The sequence below is a fragment of the Ovis aries genome, chromosome 4 (assembly GCF_016772045.2).
Source record: "Ovis aries strain OAR_USU_Benz2616 breed Rambouillet chromosome 4, ARS-UI_Ramb_v3.0, whole genome shotgun sequence".
Classification (NCBI taxonomy): domain Eukaryota; kingdom Metazoa; phylum Chordata; class Mammalia; order Artiodactyla; family Bovidae; genus Ovis; species Ovis aries.
The window spans coordinates 80,611,991-80,632,236 of NC_056057.1; the positions used below are offsets into that span (position 1 = coordinate 80,611,991).

The 20,246-nt window shown below is 40.8% G+C and overlaps 1 protein-coding gene across 1 annotated transcript in view; it reads left to right on the plus strand.

Annotated features, from left to right (window-relative positions):
* Window positions 1–20,246, plus strand: part of GLI3 (GLI family zinc finger 3) — a 314,174-nt gene that overhangs the window by 189,208 nt on the left and 104,720 nt on the right. The window contains exon 5 of the mRNA XM_060415080.1: window positions 19,068–19,273. Coding sequence (XP_060271063.1) covers window positions 19,068–19,273 — 206 coding nt within the window. The remainder of the gene's footprint in view (window positions 1–19,067; window positions 19,274–20,246) is intronic.

The following is a 20,246-nucleotide window of genomic DNA, read 5'->3' on the forward strand; positions in this document are numbered from 1 at the left end:
CATGCGGGATCTTCCCCAACCAGGGATCGAGCCGAGGCCCCCTGTATTGAAAGCAGAGTTATAACCACTGGACAGCCAGGGAAGTCCTACAATGATCCTCTGCTTGAAACCACTTTATAAGCTATTTTCATAAACATGGGCCTCAGTTAGTTCCATCTTGACTCTGCCACAAATCAACTGGGTCCTTGAACATGTGCCTTGACCTCTCAAGCTCTCCGTGTTTTCATCAGTGAAATAAAGCAGTTGGATTAAATGATCTTTCAGATCTCTCCTGAACATCCCATGGTTATGGAAAGTTTAGATTTATTCATGTTTTTTTTACTTAGAAGAGGAATCTGTGACAACATCATGACCCTAATACATACATGCCCATATGCAAGTTTTTTCTCTTACCCTCTGTCCTCATGTGCAGATCTGCTGAGAATGTTTTGTATGAACTCTGTTTGGACCTTCTGCACTTTGTCCCACATTCCCTAGTGATGCTGCACGTGTTCCTGGGCCACCAACACCACATGTGCCACGTGAGTGTGTGAATGTGGCTCAGATCGATTCCCTTTGGAGGGAAAAGGTCACTGGAAAACTGTACTGCCGTTTGATTAAAAGCTTCAACAATGTTAAAGTATAAGTACTTAAACATAGATGCCCATATTTGTATTTGTCTTGGAGGAGTTTTCCTTTGTGTTTAAAATTATAGACTTGATTTGAATCCAGCTTGGGTATATACTAACAGAGTACCTATGCTGCCCAAGCTCAATTTCATTATTCAGTCCCGTTTGATACCAAGAATTCACGGAAGGAGCGAATAGATAGCACACAACACAGTCTCATCATAAGTGTTTGGCAGATGGCAGAAGGACTGAATCCGTGTCTGTTACTGTATTTAGGCTTTCTATTCAAACTTGTTCATCCTTTTTTCACCTTTTAACATCTCTGAAATTGGAATGTGTCTTACAAGCAGTCATATTTTTATAGTCACTTTTGTTGAGGTGGCAGTCATGAGGAAGTTTCAGGTATCTCTCTTTTAAAATTTTATTTTGTTATTTCTTTAAATTAAAATTATGATGATTTTATTTATTTGGCCGCATTGAGTCTTAGTTGCGGCACGTGGGGTCTTCAGTCTGTTGTGGCATCTTTAGTTGTGGCTGTGAACTCTTAGTTGTGGCATGTGGGATCTAGCTCCCTGACCAGGGATCAAACTCGGGCCTCCTGCATTGAGAGGGCAGTCTTAGCTACTGGACCATGAGGCAAGTCCCTAAAATTTAATTTAGTGTTAATTTAATTTTGTTAGTTTTACAGGTACAGCAAACAGGTATCTTAACAAAGTTACCTTGACTTAGATGTTTCTTTTTGTGCAGGTATACAGTGATATATAACAAAATCTGTATGACTAAGCCCGAAAGAGCTCTTTTCATAAGTATAAGTGAAAATTGAAAATGATAAGAAAGAGCCATTCTTCTGAGTGGTTCCTAAAATAATGCTGGGTCTTTAGATCAATAGCATTTGAACTTTGATTAAATACAGTATAGATCATATATATATATATATATATATATATATATATATATATATATATAGTGTGTACACATATATAATCAACAAAAAGATGATTTCCTTGTCAAGGATTTTTTTTCCCTCAAGAACCCAGCCAATTTCTCCTCCATGTTGTAATAAAGGACCTCATTGCAGACTGAAAAGTTAAAATGTAAAGAGAGTGTTTTCAAAATGCTTTTGCTGCCTGAATCAGACAAAATGAAAAAGGAGGCCAACTTCAGCCTGTAATAGTATAAAGCAAGGAAGCATGTGCTGCCTGCTAGCTGTGTTGGTGTATTTGTACAGATGCATAGCACAGGCTCTCAGAGGGTAAGACTTCATGATTAATGGTGTTTATTCTTGACAGAAGCCTCCTTTATTTATCTGCAATACAGTTTAGTGATTTTATCAGGCACCTGAATGAGAAATATTCAGTCATACCAATATTGCAGTGTAAATTGAGTAGAGTCACTTTTTATTATATCTTTCTGCCTTATCATCTGCACAGTAATTTTCTAGCAGCGGTTTGATATGGAAAGGCTGGATTTAGCTGTACTTGACACAAAGCCTCTTCAATTTCCCCTAAAAGTTCAGGCTGCTCTTAGAAACGTGTGAGTGTGTGTGTATGTGTCTGTGTGTGTGAGTGTGGGGGTGTGTATATAATATATAAACCCTCTCTGTTATCCAAGCAATTTCAGGATTTGAAAGAATAAAGATAAAATGCACAAACCTGGATGGGAAAAGTGTTGTTAATATAAAAACATCTAATAGTGGTGAAGTCACCGGTAAAAGCTCCTTTAGGATTTAAGCTGAGGCTCAGTACCAAACTGTGCACATGGCTACAGGGTCCCACCTTTGGCTCGTCCATCACCATCCAAATTCAATCTGTGTAAGCCCAGACCCTTTGGTCTCCAGGGAGAAATATCACAGTTGAACACCAGAGTGGCCTGGGGCAGGGGGACATTGATTATAATGATGATGGCAGTGCCATTCAAAAAAATGAGCAAAAGACACAGAAAACAAACTTATGGTGACCAAAAGGGAGCAAGGGGAAGTATAAATTAGGAGTTTGGGATTAACATATACATACTCTTATATGTAAAATAAACAACAAGGACCTACTGTATAGCACAGGGAACTCTATTCAATATCTCGTAATAACCTATAGTGGAAGAGAATGTAAAAACAAAACAGAATATATGTGTGTGTGTGTGTGTGTGTGCAACTTGAATCACTTTGCTGCACACCTGAAACCGACTCGACATTGTAAACCTACTATATTTCAGTTTAAAAAAATTTAAATGAAAAAAAAAAAAAGAGAGGGAGGCAAAAAGAAAAAGTGAGACCTCATTTGTAGGACACTCAAGTTGTGCCACTCAGTGTTCAAACTCAGCTTTATTCAAGTTATAGGCTTCATAACATGAATTGTCAAAGCTGCTCAAAGGCGGGCAGGAGCAAATGGTTTGAATCATAGAAAATGCTGGATTTTAGGACCAAAAGACACTTTAATCCTGGTGGGTGAAGTAGAGTTCATCTCATCCAGAGCCTCGCATTTTACATATGAGAAAAGTAAAGCCCAAAGAGCTGTTTTCAGAAATTCTGGGGTCCCATGCAGGTTCTCTGAAGATAATCTGAACTGGTAATTTCCACACTTTGTGTAGACATTCCCAGTCAGTTCACACTGTCCTTACATGTGGTATCCGTAGACTTGCTTTCATTGGGAGGAACACAGCACAACCAGAGGCTGTGTGGTTCCTTTTCCAATGGCCAAAGCCACAGTATCTTCAGCCTCTCATGATGTTACTCCCTGTGCTTAGAGCAAATTTCTCTAAAACCATGAGAACAAGAATCCTAAGGACATTGCTGTCTCCTTATGTAGAGATTAATGCTTCCTTTCTGTTGAACAGTATAGGCAAATTGTTCCCCCAGGACATTAGATATGCTCCTTTCATATTTAACTTATTTTGGAAAAGTTTGACACCTTCAGAAGGGTTAAATTTCTAGAATACTGAGAAGTGTGCCTGGGATACAGTCTTAATTATCATGTAGTAGAGTCTTAAAAGATCTAATTCCAGTTAAATCTAAAGAGCATGGCACTTTAAAAGGGCCTCTTATTTTCCCCTTTGCTGAGCCAGAGACCCCTAGCAAAACTGGGAGATTTTCTTCTGAAAGAGAGCTATTTAGATAATAGTTCCTTGATGGACATCTCTGTTACCGCTTAAAATAAGGATGATTTAAAGAATGAGGGAAAGTGTGAGTCAGACACATCTTGCCAAGGATCATAAGAGACAACCCAGAAGACACTCTAGCCTGTAGTTAACAGTCATCATAATAATTACAAGGATTATGATGATGATGGTACTAGAGAAAAAGTCCACACCAGCTCCTGGAAGACACACCTAAGCTCAGTGTGCCAGCCTGCTGTCAAAGGATTTGAGCTGGTTCTTGAAGTAATGTTTACAAAATATCAATTAAAAAAGAAACCGCATCTCTCCTTGGCTCAGAATTCCAGATGCACCCTGTCTTTGTTATAAATGTCCTCCATACTACCTGTCAGAGGGCTCAACATGAAGAAGCAGGTTGAAACTGGGGAACCTAACTTCCTGTTTCTGATCAATTATTTCTACCTGGTTTCTGAAGCCTCCTGCTGCAAGGTTTCTCACTTAAATAACAAACCCTGGCATGGAGGCTCTTGAAATATTTTATATATCTGTTTACTTAAATTGTGGAAATTTCTAGGCAAATGATACAAGCACAGGCTTGTTTGTTCAGTTAATTAAATCAGCAGTTCTAACTGAATCCTTGTTACTATTTATTCTTTTTTCTTATACCTGGTGGATATCTTGGCTCAAATCCATAAGTCCCTACCAAAGGTTGTCATGGTTAATAGAATTCTATGTTATCGGAAAAGGTGACATCAAGGAGCAAATGTCACAGGACCCAGGAATTGTCTAGATACTGTTAGTTCATGAAGGTTGTGTTTTAGCATCTATTTTGCAGTGTATTTTCTTCTTGGAAAAAGACATTATGTTACCATTTTACCTGCTGTTTATGAGTGGGGTTGTATCAGTAATTCGTCAAATTCCAAAAAATTCAGATATGTTAGGATGAGTGGAAAGTTGGCAAAAATATCAGAGAAATCTGACTTCGAAATTTTTGTCATGGCAATGCAGTACTGAGCTAACACTGAAGAAAATCATGCCCTTGAATTTACTTTCAGAAAAATCCGTCCATTTTACTAAGATCAGAAGTCACTAATCTCTTCAGTTTTTCCGAAGAGGTAGGGAGTGGATGACTCCTAGATGGTACTAAGGGTGTCAGGAGAGCTGAACCCAGGCTGGCTCTACAACAGCCCCCTCCTGATGGGGTCTTGAGGACGTATAGGATGCAATGAAAGCAGCGTGTCTTTGGCCTTGACCATCCAGAGCTCTAGTAGCAATAGCAGTAGCAAGAATAAGTGTGTTGGTCGTAAGGGCCAACGTTTACTGAGAACTTAGAGCGTGACAGGTCCCTGCTAAATGCTTTATGTACGTTTTCTTATTAAACATTAAATTGTACAGCACTGCTTTTTCGTCTAGGCCCAAAGAGCCTGGAAGCAAAGCAGACCTTTAACTATCTAGTTTACCCGGAATTAAATCTAAGTCTGAGACCTTGCCACTTGGAAGATACAGAGCAGTGGATCAAAAGCACTCTCCCCACTGCCGGGAGAGAAGGAGGAGGAGGCTGAGACAGGACAGCCTCTGGTCCTATGGGTCTGGCTGGATTGGCCTCCTCCATGACCTATTCCATCAAAAGGAAGCAAGAGCATCAAAAGGGAAAAGGGAGCAACTTATTATCTTAGGAAGTGAAAGTTGCTCAGTTGTGTCTGACTTTTTGCGACTCCATGGACTATACAGCCCATGGAATGCTCCAAGCCAGAATACTGGAGTGGGAAGCCTTTCCCCTCTCCAGGGGATCTTCTCAATCCAGGGATTGAACCTAGGCCTCCTGCATTGCTGGTGGATTTTTTACCAGCTGAGCCACCTTAGGGAAGGGAGAAAAAGACAGTGTCTGTTTACTTTGTTACCTCAAAAGCGATTAGGACGTGCTTAAGAAAACAGGGCCCCATCAACTGCCCCAGAATCTGACCACTGAGACTAGCTCTCTGTCCCCCCACTTCCATCTTCCAGGCAGCAGGTTAGGAAGCATCTGGACAATCTCCTTCCTGCACCCACAGCTGTTTTCTCATCAAGGTGGTATCTCTGTGGACTTTATAAGGGAAGATGCAATTATTGGTTCCTCTAGTAACAAGTCCTTATACATACATTAATAAATCTATAACATTCATTATGTATATTAAAATACAAGTTAAATACATACTAATTACATTAATAACTAGTTTTTTTAAATTACATAACAGTAATTTTTTTTTTTTTTACTGATTTTGTTTTTCTCACAAATTTTGTAGTCACTGGGAGAAGAAGAGAAAGATTTCTCTACTACACATTGCAAAAAAGGAGGTGGCTTTGTGTGGGATATATGAACTCCATTTGGACAACAAGAAAAGCTGCTAAAAATAATCATTTTAGATATCCTCTGCATAAATGGAATTAAAATACTTAAAACTGATAACAGGTTTTTAGAAACAGGTTTGTCAGCTGCCTTGTGGATCAGGGGTACTGTCTACCCATTCCTTTCCTCTTTCTTGACCTTGGACAGAGGAGCCTGCAGGGCTGCAGTCCATGGGGTCACAAAGAGTTGGACATGACTGAAATCACTTAGCAGCAGCAGCAGCCCTTGTTCCTAAAGCATTAGAGGCACTTTTTCTGTACAAGGGTGAGTTGGGACAGAAAGAAGCCCCATGCTATGGGATGTGGTCATTTATATCCAAGTGCTTATTTGAACCTATAGTATGTTTAAGAAGTTGTTAATAACAGTGAATTGCACATTGTGGTTGCTTGAATGGACTTTCTTTTACATTTTTTGACTCTTCTTGACCTTGAAGTCCTAATCTATTAGTATTAAGTTATATTTATAGTACTGAGTGGAGACCACTTTTAGCAAATTATATTTTTGCAATCTTCTCAGGAAGGAATAAAATAATATTTTGTCATAAAACAATTGCATTGTTCTTCTATACATAACATAACATTGTTCCTGTTGTCAAAGAACACGCCTGACATGTATTGTGAATATTTTCTTGGCTTTTGCTTTAATTGGCTTTGCTGGAATTTCCTCCCCCAAAATGAATATGCAGAAGCCGTCTTCCATAGTTTACTTTGAATTGAGACTAATGTGTCCATTAACTATTTTTGTTTTTAACAGTGGTAAATATCATGTTATTATTTATAGTATTTAAAGAAATATTTTTTCAAATTTTGAAAAATACAAGTGTATATCTATTTGATTTTCTGAGCTTGATAGGAATGGTTGAAATCACTGTGGAAAATATTGTTTCAACTAACACATATAAAAGCATATATTGTTTAAACTGATAATAAATAGTGCACCAATTATATACATATAGCTCTGTGAATTATTATGAGTTATCACAGTGAAAACATGTAACCACTAGCCAATTCTAGAAATAGAATCATTACTGGCATCCAGAAGCTCTCCCTGGGCACCCCCATCCTAATACTCAAGGGTAAACAATTTCCTGACTGTCCCGATGCTAAAGTTCAGGTTTGTCTGTTATTGGACTTTAATAGTATATTATATTATTTCGTACCAGGCTTCTTATCCTCAACATTCTGTTTGTGAGATTTTTCCACATGATGGTTTGTTCATTTTTATAGCTGTTCACTATTTCATTATATAAATTGTTTATCCATCCTACTCTTGATAGATATTGGGTTGTGGGTCAATTTTAACATGCATGAATAATCCTCCTCTGAATATTCTAGTATATTCTGACTGATGTGGCAGTATTATAGGGTACACATTCAGGAAGGGAATTGCTGAATCATTAGGGTGTGCATCTGTTTGAGTAGGTAATGCCTAACTGCTTGCCAGTGAAGTTGCACCAACTTATACTCAGGTCATTTGAGAGTTCCTGTTGCTCCATATCATCATTAATACTTGGTACTGTCAGTGTTTTTAACTTTAGCCATTCTACTGAGTTTTTAAAAATTAATTAATTAATTGAAGTATAACATTGTGTTAGTTTCAGCTGTTCAGTGCTGTGATTCACTTATCTATACATACATTTTTCTGATTATTTGAAGTCATGTAAAGATAAATATTATATGATATCACTTGTATGTGGAATCTAAGAAATAATACAAGTGATGCTATATGTAAAACATAAATAGACTCACAGATGTAGAAAATAAATTTATAGATACCAAATGAGAAAGGGTGGGGGATAAATTAGGAATATGGAAATAACAGATATAAACTACTATATATAAAGTAGATAAGCAATCAGGATTTATTGTATAGCACCGAGAACTGTATTCAATATCATGAATATATATTTAATATCATGTAATAACATTCTAGTGGGTGTTTAATGATAATTCATTATGGCTTTAGTTTGCACAGCAGATTAAAATTAAAAAATAATTTACCTGAAAAAATACTTGGAATATGTAAGTTAATAATATTGGTATTGGTTAGATTTGGTAGCTTGGATATAGGGAATGACTTTTTTTTTTTAATAGCCTCAACTTTTCAATACATGGATATAAATTCCTTTTACAAAGACATAAATAGGAAATAAAAATAACAAAGTCATTTTCAAATTTCTTGAAATGCTGTTTCTCCATTAAAATAAATACCTTCTCTTTTGTTAAAGAAATCAACCATAGCCCTTGAATTCTCCATATAAGAAAATCCTCCATTCCTGAGGACTAATATGTACATTAAATGATATACCTTCACTTCAGTAGCTACTTCTGTCCACCTCTTATCTTCTTTTGGTAGCCCAGTTCATGGTGTATATTTTTCATATCCAGGGTGCATCCTGGAAGGCTCCCGTTGAGGCATTTTGACTCATCAGATAATACTTGGTCTCTACACACTTCATGCATGTGTGCATTTCCCCCTATCTGAGTATAAACTGTTTGAGAGCAGGGACCGAATGGCCATATATTATGTTTCTTGAAATCGCCGCAAATGTTGAAATTGTAATGGATTCTTAGTAAATGGATTTTTCAATAAAATATATATCAAATGAACATTTCATTGAAATATTCATCTGTGTGGTTATACATGTAGCTCTGAAAAATTGAGATCCAATATGGTAAATTTGTAAAAGGCCTAAGTCAGTTAAAAATTCATGGGAAATATTCTTTAGCTGCAGAGATGATGAAAATGGGATTTGAAACTGAACCATCTTATCAGCTAGGGTCCTGGCCATATGGACAAGGTTAAGGGCTTGGAAAGACTTCTAGGAATAGCAAAAGTTTGAGGAGGTTACCACCTCTAGCTTGAAGGTACAAACAGAGGGGAAGGGGTCAGTGAGGGCTGGCACTTGGGAAGAGGGGTCACGCTCTGGGAGTTTTCCCCATTTTCCCTGGGGAAAGTGCCATCAGCAGAACTGTAGCTAGTGAAAGGAAGTGAGGGGAATTAATACCATGACTTCTATCCCCTCTGCCACCAGCTCATACCAGTGGGTCTCATTAATGGAATCCAGAGGAAGGGTGAGCCTGCTGATTCAGACCACAAAGTCCAGCCTTCAGGGCATGCAGTGGTTCTCGGGTGAAGGGTGGCAGGTGGAATAGCCAGCACAACCATCTGTACACTGCAGAGCTGTGTGATGTTTCTGGGCAGAAAGCTCACCTTGAATAGAGGAGACCATGTCAGGACTAGGCAAATTTCCAGTGATGTCTAGTGTATTAGTTGTGGACATTTAGCTATCTGTTTCTGTCACTGTATGGAAAGCAACTTTTTTAATTATAAATTTTGGTTTATTAAAGCTGTGCTTATTGAGTAATACATTATAAGGGGGAACTCCCCTTAGTTGTCTGTTAAGGCATTATTTGAATATTAAGAGTGTCTCCTTGTTATGGAAAGAAAAAAATTAAACAAAAAATTAACTTGCTATGTAGGAAAACACCCAATATTTCAGTCTTCTGGGAGTTGAAACTCTCATGCATACCCCAAAATGTCAGGGGTATGTATAACATTTCCAGTGTCCCAAGCAATATGAAAGCAAATGGTAATAATCTACCCTATAAACCTTGCTTAATGCTCTCATAATGGGTAATGCAAGTGATTAAACACTGTGATTTTAATCTTGGCATTTTAGTAACCCAATAAGATAGATGAAAAGGCAGTAACAAATTCAATACTATATAATGATATTTCATTCTAACTAAGAAGTCCAGTTATTCTCTGCAATACGTGTTTTTGTTTCTAAGTTTATCATAGTTTAAAATGCTCTAATATTAATCCTTTGTGCTTTTCATTGTAATAGATTTTCATGACTTTATAAAAGAATTAATCTGAGGTTAAATTATTTCCACAAACAAACACAAAATATTGCTTTATTGTCTTTGGGGAGAACATGAAAATAATCCCCACCTGCTTTCTTGTCTAAAGCTATACTTCATTTATGCATTGGGTAACATGGAAGCAAAATGGCAGCCACTCATTAGGTCTTCATGCCCTTGGGAAGACAGAGGTGGAAGTGCTATAGGGGATGCTGTCCCTGGGTGGGCAGGCTGGGGTCCTGTATGCATAAGCCAAGATGCAGAGGTCATGAAATGACAACTCCTCCCCCTAGTGATGCTCTGGTTGCCCAGACAACCCTCTCCAGCTTGGGCATCTTTCTGCTAGATAGTCGTTGTATGTATGAGGGGTCACAGGCATATGTCTGTACTCTTTGGCTACAGGATAAATAGCATGAGATCTCTGTTCTGGGAGCAGTTCTAAATTTCAGTCTTCCTCTGGGGATGTTTGTTGTTTGTTTTTTTTCCTCCACGGTTTGTGCTTGCTTTCCAACCACTGAGGCACACACAGACCCAGAAGAGAGAGAGAAGAGAAAACTACAAAGACAGAAAGTCCTGAGAGGCTAACAGTAATCTTTAACTCAAACTGTGTGTACCCACTAAAAATATAAATCAGGAAAGTAACACTATAATTTTTTCCTGATGCTCCTGTAATTCACAAATCAAGGTTTTTTTTTAGCAAGCTTAACAAATATTTACCAAGTCAACTTTATGATAGTTTGTGAAATAATATATATCATTTATATGGAAAATTTGGTGACTGCCTTCCTCGCATGTCATGTCTTTCTTCAGGAGAATTTACCCCCCTGGGTCACCATCTTGAATGGGTCTTTCATACAGAGGTGATACACATCTGCCTATTAAAGGTAGTAAGGTTAGCCTTCCCTCTCAAATTTTCTTTATGGTTAAAATAACTAACAAATTACCTGGATGCCAAGAATTTGAAAGTGCCTCTCTTAGGTAATGTTAAAAGTAGCTTTATTGAAAAACTATAGTTTGTACATATTTATCTCCTGCCGATGCAGGAGATGTAAGAGACGTGGGTTCGATCCCTGGGTTGGGAAGATCCCCTGGAAGAGGGCATAATAACCCACTCCAGTATTCTTCCTGGAGAATCCCGAGGACAGAGGAGCCTGGTGGGCTGCAATCCATGCGGTCTCAAATAAACATGACTGAAGCGACTTAGCATGCATGAAAAACACACATATCCATGTCAGGTGGCTGCGGGAGCCATAGCAGTTCAAGGCTGGATGCTCAGTGTTGATGCTTAGAAACTCATTTTTGTCTGGCTTTAGCACTAGAGAAATGTCATAATGGCCTGGCTCGCAAGAGTCTGATGTAGAGACAGAATGAGTAAGTCATCAACTTTCAGTGAGAAATTGAACAGTAAGGGAATGGGAACACCAGTCTCCAAAAGTCTTGTCATTTAGACATTTGTTTGTTCATATGAAAAAGTTTTGTTGGGTGCTTCTGACAACCACCGAGAACATCAGTGGCCTCCATCATTTATTTACCTAGTGCCCAGTGCTGTCCGTGACAGAGGCCTGGCAGGGATATGCCCTTGTTCCACTTCCTGTATAAAGAAACATGCCTCAGTGGCAGAGCCAGGAATGAGCCTGAGTGTAAGTCCAGTTCCTTCCAAGCTCTTGCATTTAGTTATAACTGAGTTCATGTTCTTAACCGCCTTATGTGGTTTTATGATTTTGAGTGGAGGGTACTGGGAAATCCAAGGAGATGCTCCCGGGGTTCCGTCAGATTGGGGAACAAAGCAGGCAGGTATGTTTATATCATAAGATTTGCTCTGAAAACAGGGTTCCGATATTTGTGTTTGAAAATCACATAGTATGCTGTGTTTGCCATCCCTAATATGCACGTGTGATTATGTGTATGTATGAGTAATATGTAGGCTTCCAGGGTGGCTAAGCTGTGAAGAATCTGCCTGCCAGTGCAGGAGATGCAGGTGTAATTCCTGGGTCAGGAAGATCCTCTGTAGGAGGAAATGGCAACCCACTCTAGTACTATTGCTTGGAAAATTCCACGGACAGAGGAGCCTAGTGGGCTACAGTCTGTAGGGTCATAAAGAGTCAGACATGACTGAGCAACTGCATACACACACATGTGAGTATATATATGTACATATATACATATCTGTCTCTATTGTGCTAAAAAGCCTCTTGATGAAAGTGGAAGAGGAGAGCGAAAAAGTTGGCTTAAAGCTCAACATTCAGAAAACGAAGATCATGGCATCCGGTCCCATCACTTCATAGGAAATAGATGGGGAAACAGTGGAAACAGTGTCAGACTTTATTTTTGGGGGCTCCAAAATCACTGCAGATGGTGACTGCAGCCATGAAATTAAAAGACACTTACTCCTTGGAAGGAAAGTTATGACCAACCTAGATAGTATATTCAAAAGCAGAGACATTACTTTACCGACTAAGGTCTGTCTAGTCAAGGCTATGGTTTTTCCTGTGGTCATGTATAGCTGTGAGAGTTGGACTGTGAAGAAGGCTGAGTGCCGAAGAATCGATGCTTTTGAACTGTGTTGTTGGAGAAGACTCTTGAGAATCCCTTGGACTGCAAGGAGATCCAACTAGTCCTGATTCTGAAGACCAGCCCTGGGATTTCTTTGGAAGCAATGATGCTAAAGCTGAAACTCCAGTACTTTGGCCACCTGATGCGAAGAGTTGACTCATTGGAAAAGACTCTGATGCTGGCAGGGATTGGGGGCAGGAGGAGAAGGGGACGGCCGAGGTTGAGATGGCTGGATGACATCACGGACTCAGTGGACCTGAGTCTGAGTGAACTCTGGGAAATGGTGATGGACAGGGAGGCCTGGCGTGCTGTGATTCATGGGGTCGCAAAGAGTCGGACACGACTGAGCAACTGAACTGAACTGAACTGTCTCTATTGTGTACATGTATATATTAGAGGTAGAATATATTAGTATAATTTGTGATATAAGTATGTAGGTATTGAATATTTGTTAGATGCTAGGCTCGGTACATGAGGCTTTAGTTATATTCACTTGCCAGCCCTTCCAAGAGGTAGGTATTCTCCTTTTGGATGATTTAGGACAAGTGAAAGTGTTAGTTGCTCAGTCATGTACGACTCTTGGTGATTCTGATAGCTTACGGTGAATGGTGTAGGATTCGTCATCTCTGAAGAAGATTTAGCTTCAGGACCAGGAACCAGGCTTGATCACTCAAGAGTTTTTGTGTAGCAGAGTTTTTTTAAAGTATAAAAAGGGACAGAGAATGCTTCTGACATAGACATCAGAAGGGGGACGGAGAGTGCCCCCCTCACTAGTCTTAGCAAGGGAGCTATATACTTTTTAATTGGTTATTACAATAAATCAAAAGAATGTCTCAAGGTGGTAACCCAGACCACTCCCACAGACCACTCCACCTTACCAGACCCACTCCCACAATTTACATTTTAAGATGATAGAATTCAGTTCAGTTCAGTCACTCGGTCGTGTCTGACTCTTTGCAACCCCATGAACTGCAGCATGCCCGGAGGAGGCAATGGCACCCCACTCCAGTACTCTTGCCTGGAAAATCCCATGGATGGAGGAGCCTGGTAGGGTGCAGTCCATGGGGTAGCTAAGAGTTGGACATGACTAAGTGACTTCACTTTCACTTTTCACTTCCATGCATTGGAGAAGGAAATGGCAACCCACTCCAGCATTCTTGCATGGAGAATCCCAGGGACAGGGGAGCCTGGTGGGCTGCCATCTATGGGCTCACACAGAGTTGGACAGTACTGAAGTGACTTTCAAAAGCAGAGACATTACTTTGCCAACTAAGGTCCGTCTAGTCAAGGCTATGGTTTTTCCAGTAGTCATGTATGGATGTGAGAGTTGAACTGTGAAGAAGGCTGAGTGCTGAAGAATTGATGCTTTTGAACTGTGGTGTTGGAGAAGACTCTTGAGAGTCCCTTGGACTGCAAGGAGATCCAACCAGTCCATTCTGAAGGAAATCAACCTTGGGATTTCTTTGGAAGGAATGATGCTAAAGCTGAAACTCCAGTACTTTGGCCACCTCATACAAAGAGTTGACTCACTGGAAAAGACTTTGATGCTGGGAGGGATTGGGGGCAGGAGGAGAAGGGGACGACAGAGGATGAGATGACTGGATGGCATCACTGACTCGATGGAAGCGAGTCTGAGTGAACTCTGGGAGTTGGTGATAGACAGCGAAGCCTAGTGTGCTGCAATTCATGGGGTCGCAAAGAGTCAGACACGACTGAGTGACTGAACTGAACTGAACTGAACTGAAGCGACTTAGCAGCAGCAGCAGCAGCAGCAGGCCTCCCTGTCCATCACCAACTACCGAATCTTACTCAAACTCATGTCCATTGTGTCGGTGATGCCATCCAACCATCTCAACCTCTGTCATCCCCTTCTCCTTCCTCCTTCAGTCTTTCCCAACATCAGAGTGTTTTCAAATGGGTCAGCACTTTGCATTGGGTGACCAAAGTACTGGAGTTTCTGCTTCAGCATCAGTCCTTCCAGTGAATATTCAGGACTGATTTCCTTTAGGATGGACTGGTTGGATTTCCTTGCAGTCCAAGGCACTCCCAAGAGTCTTCTCCAACACCACAGTTCAGAAGCATTTCTTTGGCGCTCAGCTTTCTTTTTGGTCCAACTCTCACACCCATACATGACCACTGGAAAACCATAGCCTTGACTAGATGGACCTTTGTTGGCAAAATAATGTCTCTGCTTTTTAATATGCTGTCTAGGTTGGTCATAGCATTTCTTCCAAGGAGCAAGTGTCTTTTTATTTCATGGTTGCAGTCACCATCTGCAGTGATTTTGGAGCACCCCCCCCACCACCCTCGCAAAATAAAGTCTGCCACAGTTTGCACTGTTTCCCCATCTATTTGCCATGAAATGATGGGACCAAGTTTTCTGAGTGTTGAGCTTTAAGCCAACTTTTTCCCTCTCCTCTTTCACTTTCATCAAGAGGCTCTTTAGTTCTTCGCTTTCTGCCATAAAGGTGGTGTCATCTGCATATCTGAGGTTATTGATCTTTCTCCTGGCAACCCTGATTCCAGCTTGTGCTTCCTCCATCCCAGCGTTTCTCATGATGTACTCTGCATATAAGTTAAATAAGCAGGGTGACAGTATACAGAAATAGATGTTTTTCTGGAACTCTCTTGCTTTTTTGATGATCCAACGGATGTTGGCAATTTGATCTCTGGTTCCTCTGCCTTTTCAAAAACCAGCTTGAACATCTGGAAATTCAAGGTTCATATATTGTTGAAGCCTGGCTTAGAGAATTTTGTGCATTACTTTACTAGCATGTGAGATGAGTGCAATTGTGTGGTGGTTTGAGCATTCTTTGGCATTGCCTTTCTTTGGGATTGGATTGAAAACTGATCTTTTCCAATCCTGTGGCCACTGCTGAGTTTTCCAAATTTGCTGGCACATTGAGTGCAGCACTTTCACAGCATCATCTTTTAGGATTTCCATCACCTCCACTAGCTTTGTTTGTAGTGATGCTTCCTAAGGCCCACTTGACTTTACATTCCAGGATGTCTGGGTCTAGGTGAGTGATCACATCATCATGATTATCTAGGTCGTGAAGATCCTTTTTGTATAGTTCTTCCGTGTATTCTTGCCACCTCTTCTTAGTATCTTCTGCTTCTGTTAGCTCCATACCATTTCTGTCCTTTATCGAGCCCATCTTTGTATGAAATGTTCCCTTGGTATCTCTAATTTTCTCGAAGAGATCTCTATTCTTTCCCATTCTATTGTTTTCCTCTATTCCTTTGCTCTGATCACTGAGATGACAGGATTAGAACTAATAGAAAGATCTTATGAGACCCGCTCTGGAAGTACTATACATTTTAAGATAACAGGATTAGTTAGAAGGTTTTCAAGGAGAAACTGTCCTCAAACAGGATACACTGTTGTTATATAATCATTGGTACAGAGTTTAAGCTGAGTTGTTTTGTTGTGTAATCATCAGCTCTGGGCTTAAAGAAAGAAAAAAAAAAGTTTTATGTGACTAAGATTAAGAAATATAGAAAAAATGTTTGTCCTTTTCCCTTCTATGAGAATTGAGAGAGACCCTTATCTCTTCCTTGAGAGCCCCAGACCCCTTTTCCTCCTCGGGGACCCTGGACTTCTTATTAACCTGCCTCGTGATTGACTGTCTCAATTCCATCTACTGTACCCTGCCAGGCTCCTCTGCCCATGGAATTCTCCAAACAAGAGTACTGGAGTGGATGGCCATTCCCTTCTCCAGGGGATATTCCTGACCCAGATATTGAACCCCAGTCTCCTGCACTGCAGGCAGCCTGTTTACCACATGAGCCACCAAGAGGGGTTCATATCATAGCCAAGATCACACAACTTCTTGTCCCTTTCATGTCAGTTCCCCTTCATCCACAAGCCCTTCCATAGTACTACTGCTTTGATGATCTGAGTCAATTGTCTCCAAAATTCCTGATGACCCCACCCAGAGTGACCCTCGTTAACCATTTTCCTGTTGTATCCAGGGGGTGGCTGTCATTTGTCTACTAGATAGTTCTTTTCTTTAGTGCAGTTGACACCTTGCAGCTTTCATAATTGCAAGCCTGTTTGAAAACATGTCCCACTATCTCATTGAGAAATAGGTGACCCCACATCTTCCCTGCATTGTCTCTGAAGGGGAGTGACATGCATGCATATCACGTTCACCAGAGTGTGTGGAGTTGCCTGACTTTATCTCCAGATCTTGGAGGCAAGACTCTTTTCTGCTGTTGCCCCACACTGGTGTGGAAGCGAGGATGGAGCCTGGGTGTTCCTTTTGGGAAAGAGATGCCCAGGTCTTGATTCGTTACTCATAGAATAGTTGTCCTTAGTCTTCTGTGGAAAGAGGTCAAATGAAAGTGAAGGTGATGGTGCACACATTGACATCCACAAATTTGTGAGAAGAGAAAAGCGAGAGTTTTTCTGCTCCTTTGGGACTGGCGACCACCTCAGCCTGACATCTATAATGTTCATATTGTTCTAAATGCTGTTTTTTTCCTCCCATCTATTATTTTTCAATGGAATCTAAGCTGCTAGGAATATTCTTACTACCATTTTCAATTCTGGAACTTGAGAAAGATTACAGGTTCCAATTTTTTGCTTCACAAAAAAACCAGTAAGCAATGGCATCACCTTCACTGATTCAGAGTGAGTTCTTCATGGATCATAAAAAAAGCTTGTGTAGGAGGTATCATCTCATGGATCTCGAAATGCCTGCTTCTCTACTGACATGTCTGTTCTTGTGGCATCTGTCTCTCATCATAAATCCACAAGTGAGCTGTATTTCGTAATAATCACTTTGGAATCAGATTGGAAGGATTGATTTTCCTTTCCAGTAGAAAATGAATGACTGAATTTGAGAGTCCTATGTTCTCTAAAGTAGCAGCAGGTCTAAATGGAGCTTCAGATTTAACCAATGACACAGAGCTAATATATTTCACAGGAAAGAGCTAAAATAGGATAGACTAATAGATTGCTCCAATTTCTGTTTTCTAAGTGATTATGGAAAGCCTCAAGTTGTTTGGAAAAGATGTAACTATTTTCAGGTGGTGACTTCTCACCCTGCCTACATGTAAATTTAGAAAACTCTCGATTTGTAGTTTATTTCTCCAGAAGTGGCACTTAAGAACAAATAAAAAGCCTCTTTTTTTTTTTTTTTAAATTAAAGTTCAAAATGGTAAAACAAATAAGAAGAAAGTCAGGAAAATCCCCTCTCTCTCGTGTATTTTGACCTCTTTGATTTTCTACTGGGAGAAAATTCACCGTATGAGCTTTGGTTTCATTTAATTCAGTGCCTGCTCTGTGCTCTTGCAAGAACGGGCTTCTTCCAGGATTCCATTCTAATGGGGTTGGCGGCCAGAGCCCCAGCTGTGTGTGCCTTTGCTGGGGAGGCGGGATGAGAAATTGTTTCTCCTCCCTTTCCTTTCACTCCTAAAGCCAGTGCCCTGAGAGGAGTTTACAGTCAGTACATCCCGCTCTATCACAGCCTCGCCTCTTTATGGCCATGTTCTCTGTGAATGAAAAAAGAGAAAGTACAAGCATTTAGCCTGTCAGAGCCAGTTCACTGGATTATCCACACAAAACGTTTCCTATTAGAGGAGGGACAGGGCGGCGAGGGGGCTGTTCCACACACTGGCCATTCTACAAACGCCTGTGCCCAGGGCGTGGGGCCGGCTCTGGGAAGGGAATCCCTGGAGTGGGTGGGGTATGGTGGCAGCGGTGTGCCTTAGAATTTATTTGCATCAGCCAAAAGCTTATACTCTACCTTTGCTCCTTACAACTAGGACATGAGCTCAATCTTTTCCAACTTTCTGTCCCTGCACTTCATTACTGATTGTTCACTGAATGTGGCCAATCAGGAAGCCACATGCAAAAAAAGTATGAGAGAAAGCTGCCTCCTATGGCTGCCTTCAAAACAGGGAAACACAGATGGGAGAAAATGGTTTTACTCAGAACCGCAAGACCCAGAGCAGTAAGGCTGGAGCATGGCCTTATAGACTGTCAATTTCACGTTTCTTACAGACTCCTGCAATTAGACTTTTTTCTTATTTGTAGGCATCTCTGCTTTGTGCCTGCTCAGACTTCCAAACCAGCCAAATCTTCCTTCTTTTCTTTCTCCTTTTTTCCCTTTTCTTCCACCCTTCCTTCCTTTCTCCTTTTCTTTCTCTTCCCTTCCTTTCTCCCTCCCTTCCTTCCTTTCTTTTTTTTTTTTAATGCAACACTATGATGGTGAGAGGTAAGTTCAGCAGTGAAATTAACATTCACATTAAATGGAAAATAGAATCACAACTACCTCAAGCTCAGATGCCTGTTTAGAATTTCTTCTCATGAGGAAAACCAAAGGTTTTATTTTCCTGTATTGCGAGTGCCAGAAAATTTCTCAAAGGTCAAATTTCTTTGCCTAAACAATTGTATAGTAGCATTCTGCCTGCATTATGTCACTGTGATTTGAAATGTAAATGCCTGATATTTTTCCCCCGAGACACCTTGCAATCGTGCTTATTTTCTTTCACAGACAGCCTCTGCCTGTGGAGCTCGTCTCATGTATACCTGTTGTGTCTGCTTTTCTTTTTACCTAGGCCTTCTGCCTTATCTAGTAGCCCCACGTATTCTGACCTGCCCTTCATCAGGATCTCCCCTCATCGGAACCCTGCTGCAGCTTCCGAGTCCCCCTTCAGCCCCCCGCATCCCTACATCAACCCCTACATGGACTACATCCGGTCCCTGCACAGCAGCCCATCCCTCTCCATGATCTCGGCCGCTCGTGGGCTGAGCCCCACAGATGGTGAGTTTCAGACCAGCCTATCCCGCTTCTGCACGTTATGGGACGTGGTAAAGAGTAACTGATGCGTTTGTGTCCTGTGTGCCAGGGGCTGTGCTAAGTGCTGTGATTGCATGCTCTTATTTCAGCGTTATGATGCTTCCATGAGGGTGAGGGTATAATCTCCATTTTCAAATGAGGATTTGGCAGAGGGGCCAAGTAACTTGCAACCTGGTTCCTTGGCTAGTAAGTGGCAGAGGGGGAACTCAAGAGCCAGAATGCTGTGATGCCCAAATCCTGTTATTCACGACTCTGTTTTGTGGCTCTATTTAGACTGACGTATTGCCATTCCTGTATTGTACTTGTGTAACCAGCACATTTTGCTCACCTTCTGAGGAACACTTTTCAGGTCTGAAGGGCACATGTATACAGTCCATTGGAGCAGCACTTTTCAGACTCCACTGTGCATATACATCACCTGGGGATGCCGATAAAATAGGCTTCCTGGTGGGATGGGCCTGGGGGACTGAGGTTCTGCACTTCTGAGACGCCCCCAGGTTGTTTCAGTGCTGCGGGTCTAGGGACCACATTCTAAATAGCAAGATCTTAGAGAACATGATGGCCTAGCCCTGTTGTATGTGCCCTTTGTCCTTGACCATGCCACATGAACACTGCAAGAGGGATGCTGTGGGACAAGAAACGACCTTTGACTTTCATTCTCTCATACAGGATGCTCATTTCCAGCTCCCAAGGACCAGATTCCTGTTGTTCTGTGAGCCTCCCAATTAATTACTGTCACCTGACTTTTAAATTGGAGCTGTTCATTCCACAACTGTCCATGATTAAAATGCTCCTTTGGGGCCTACTGTGTAGTACAGGGAACTCCACTCAATATTCTATAATGGCCTATATGCGAAAAGAATCTAAAAAAGAGTGGAAATATGTATATGTAGAACAGGTTCACTTTGCTGTACATTCAAAACTAACACAGCATTAT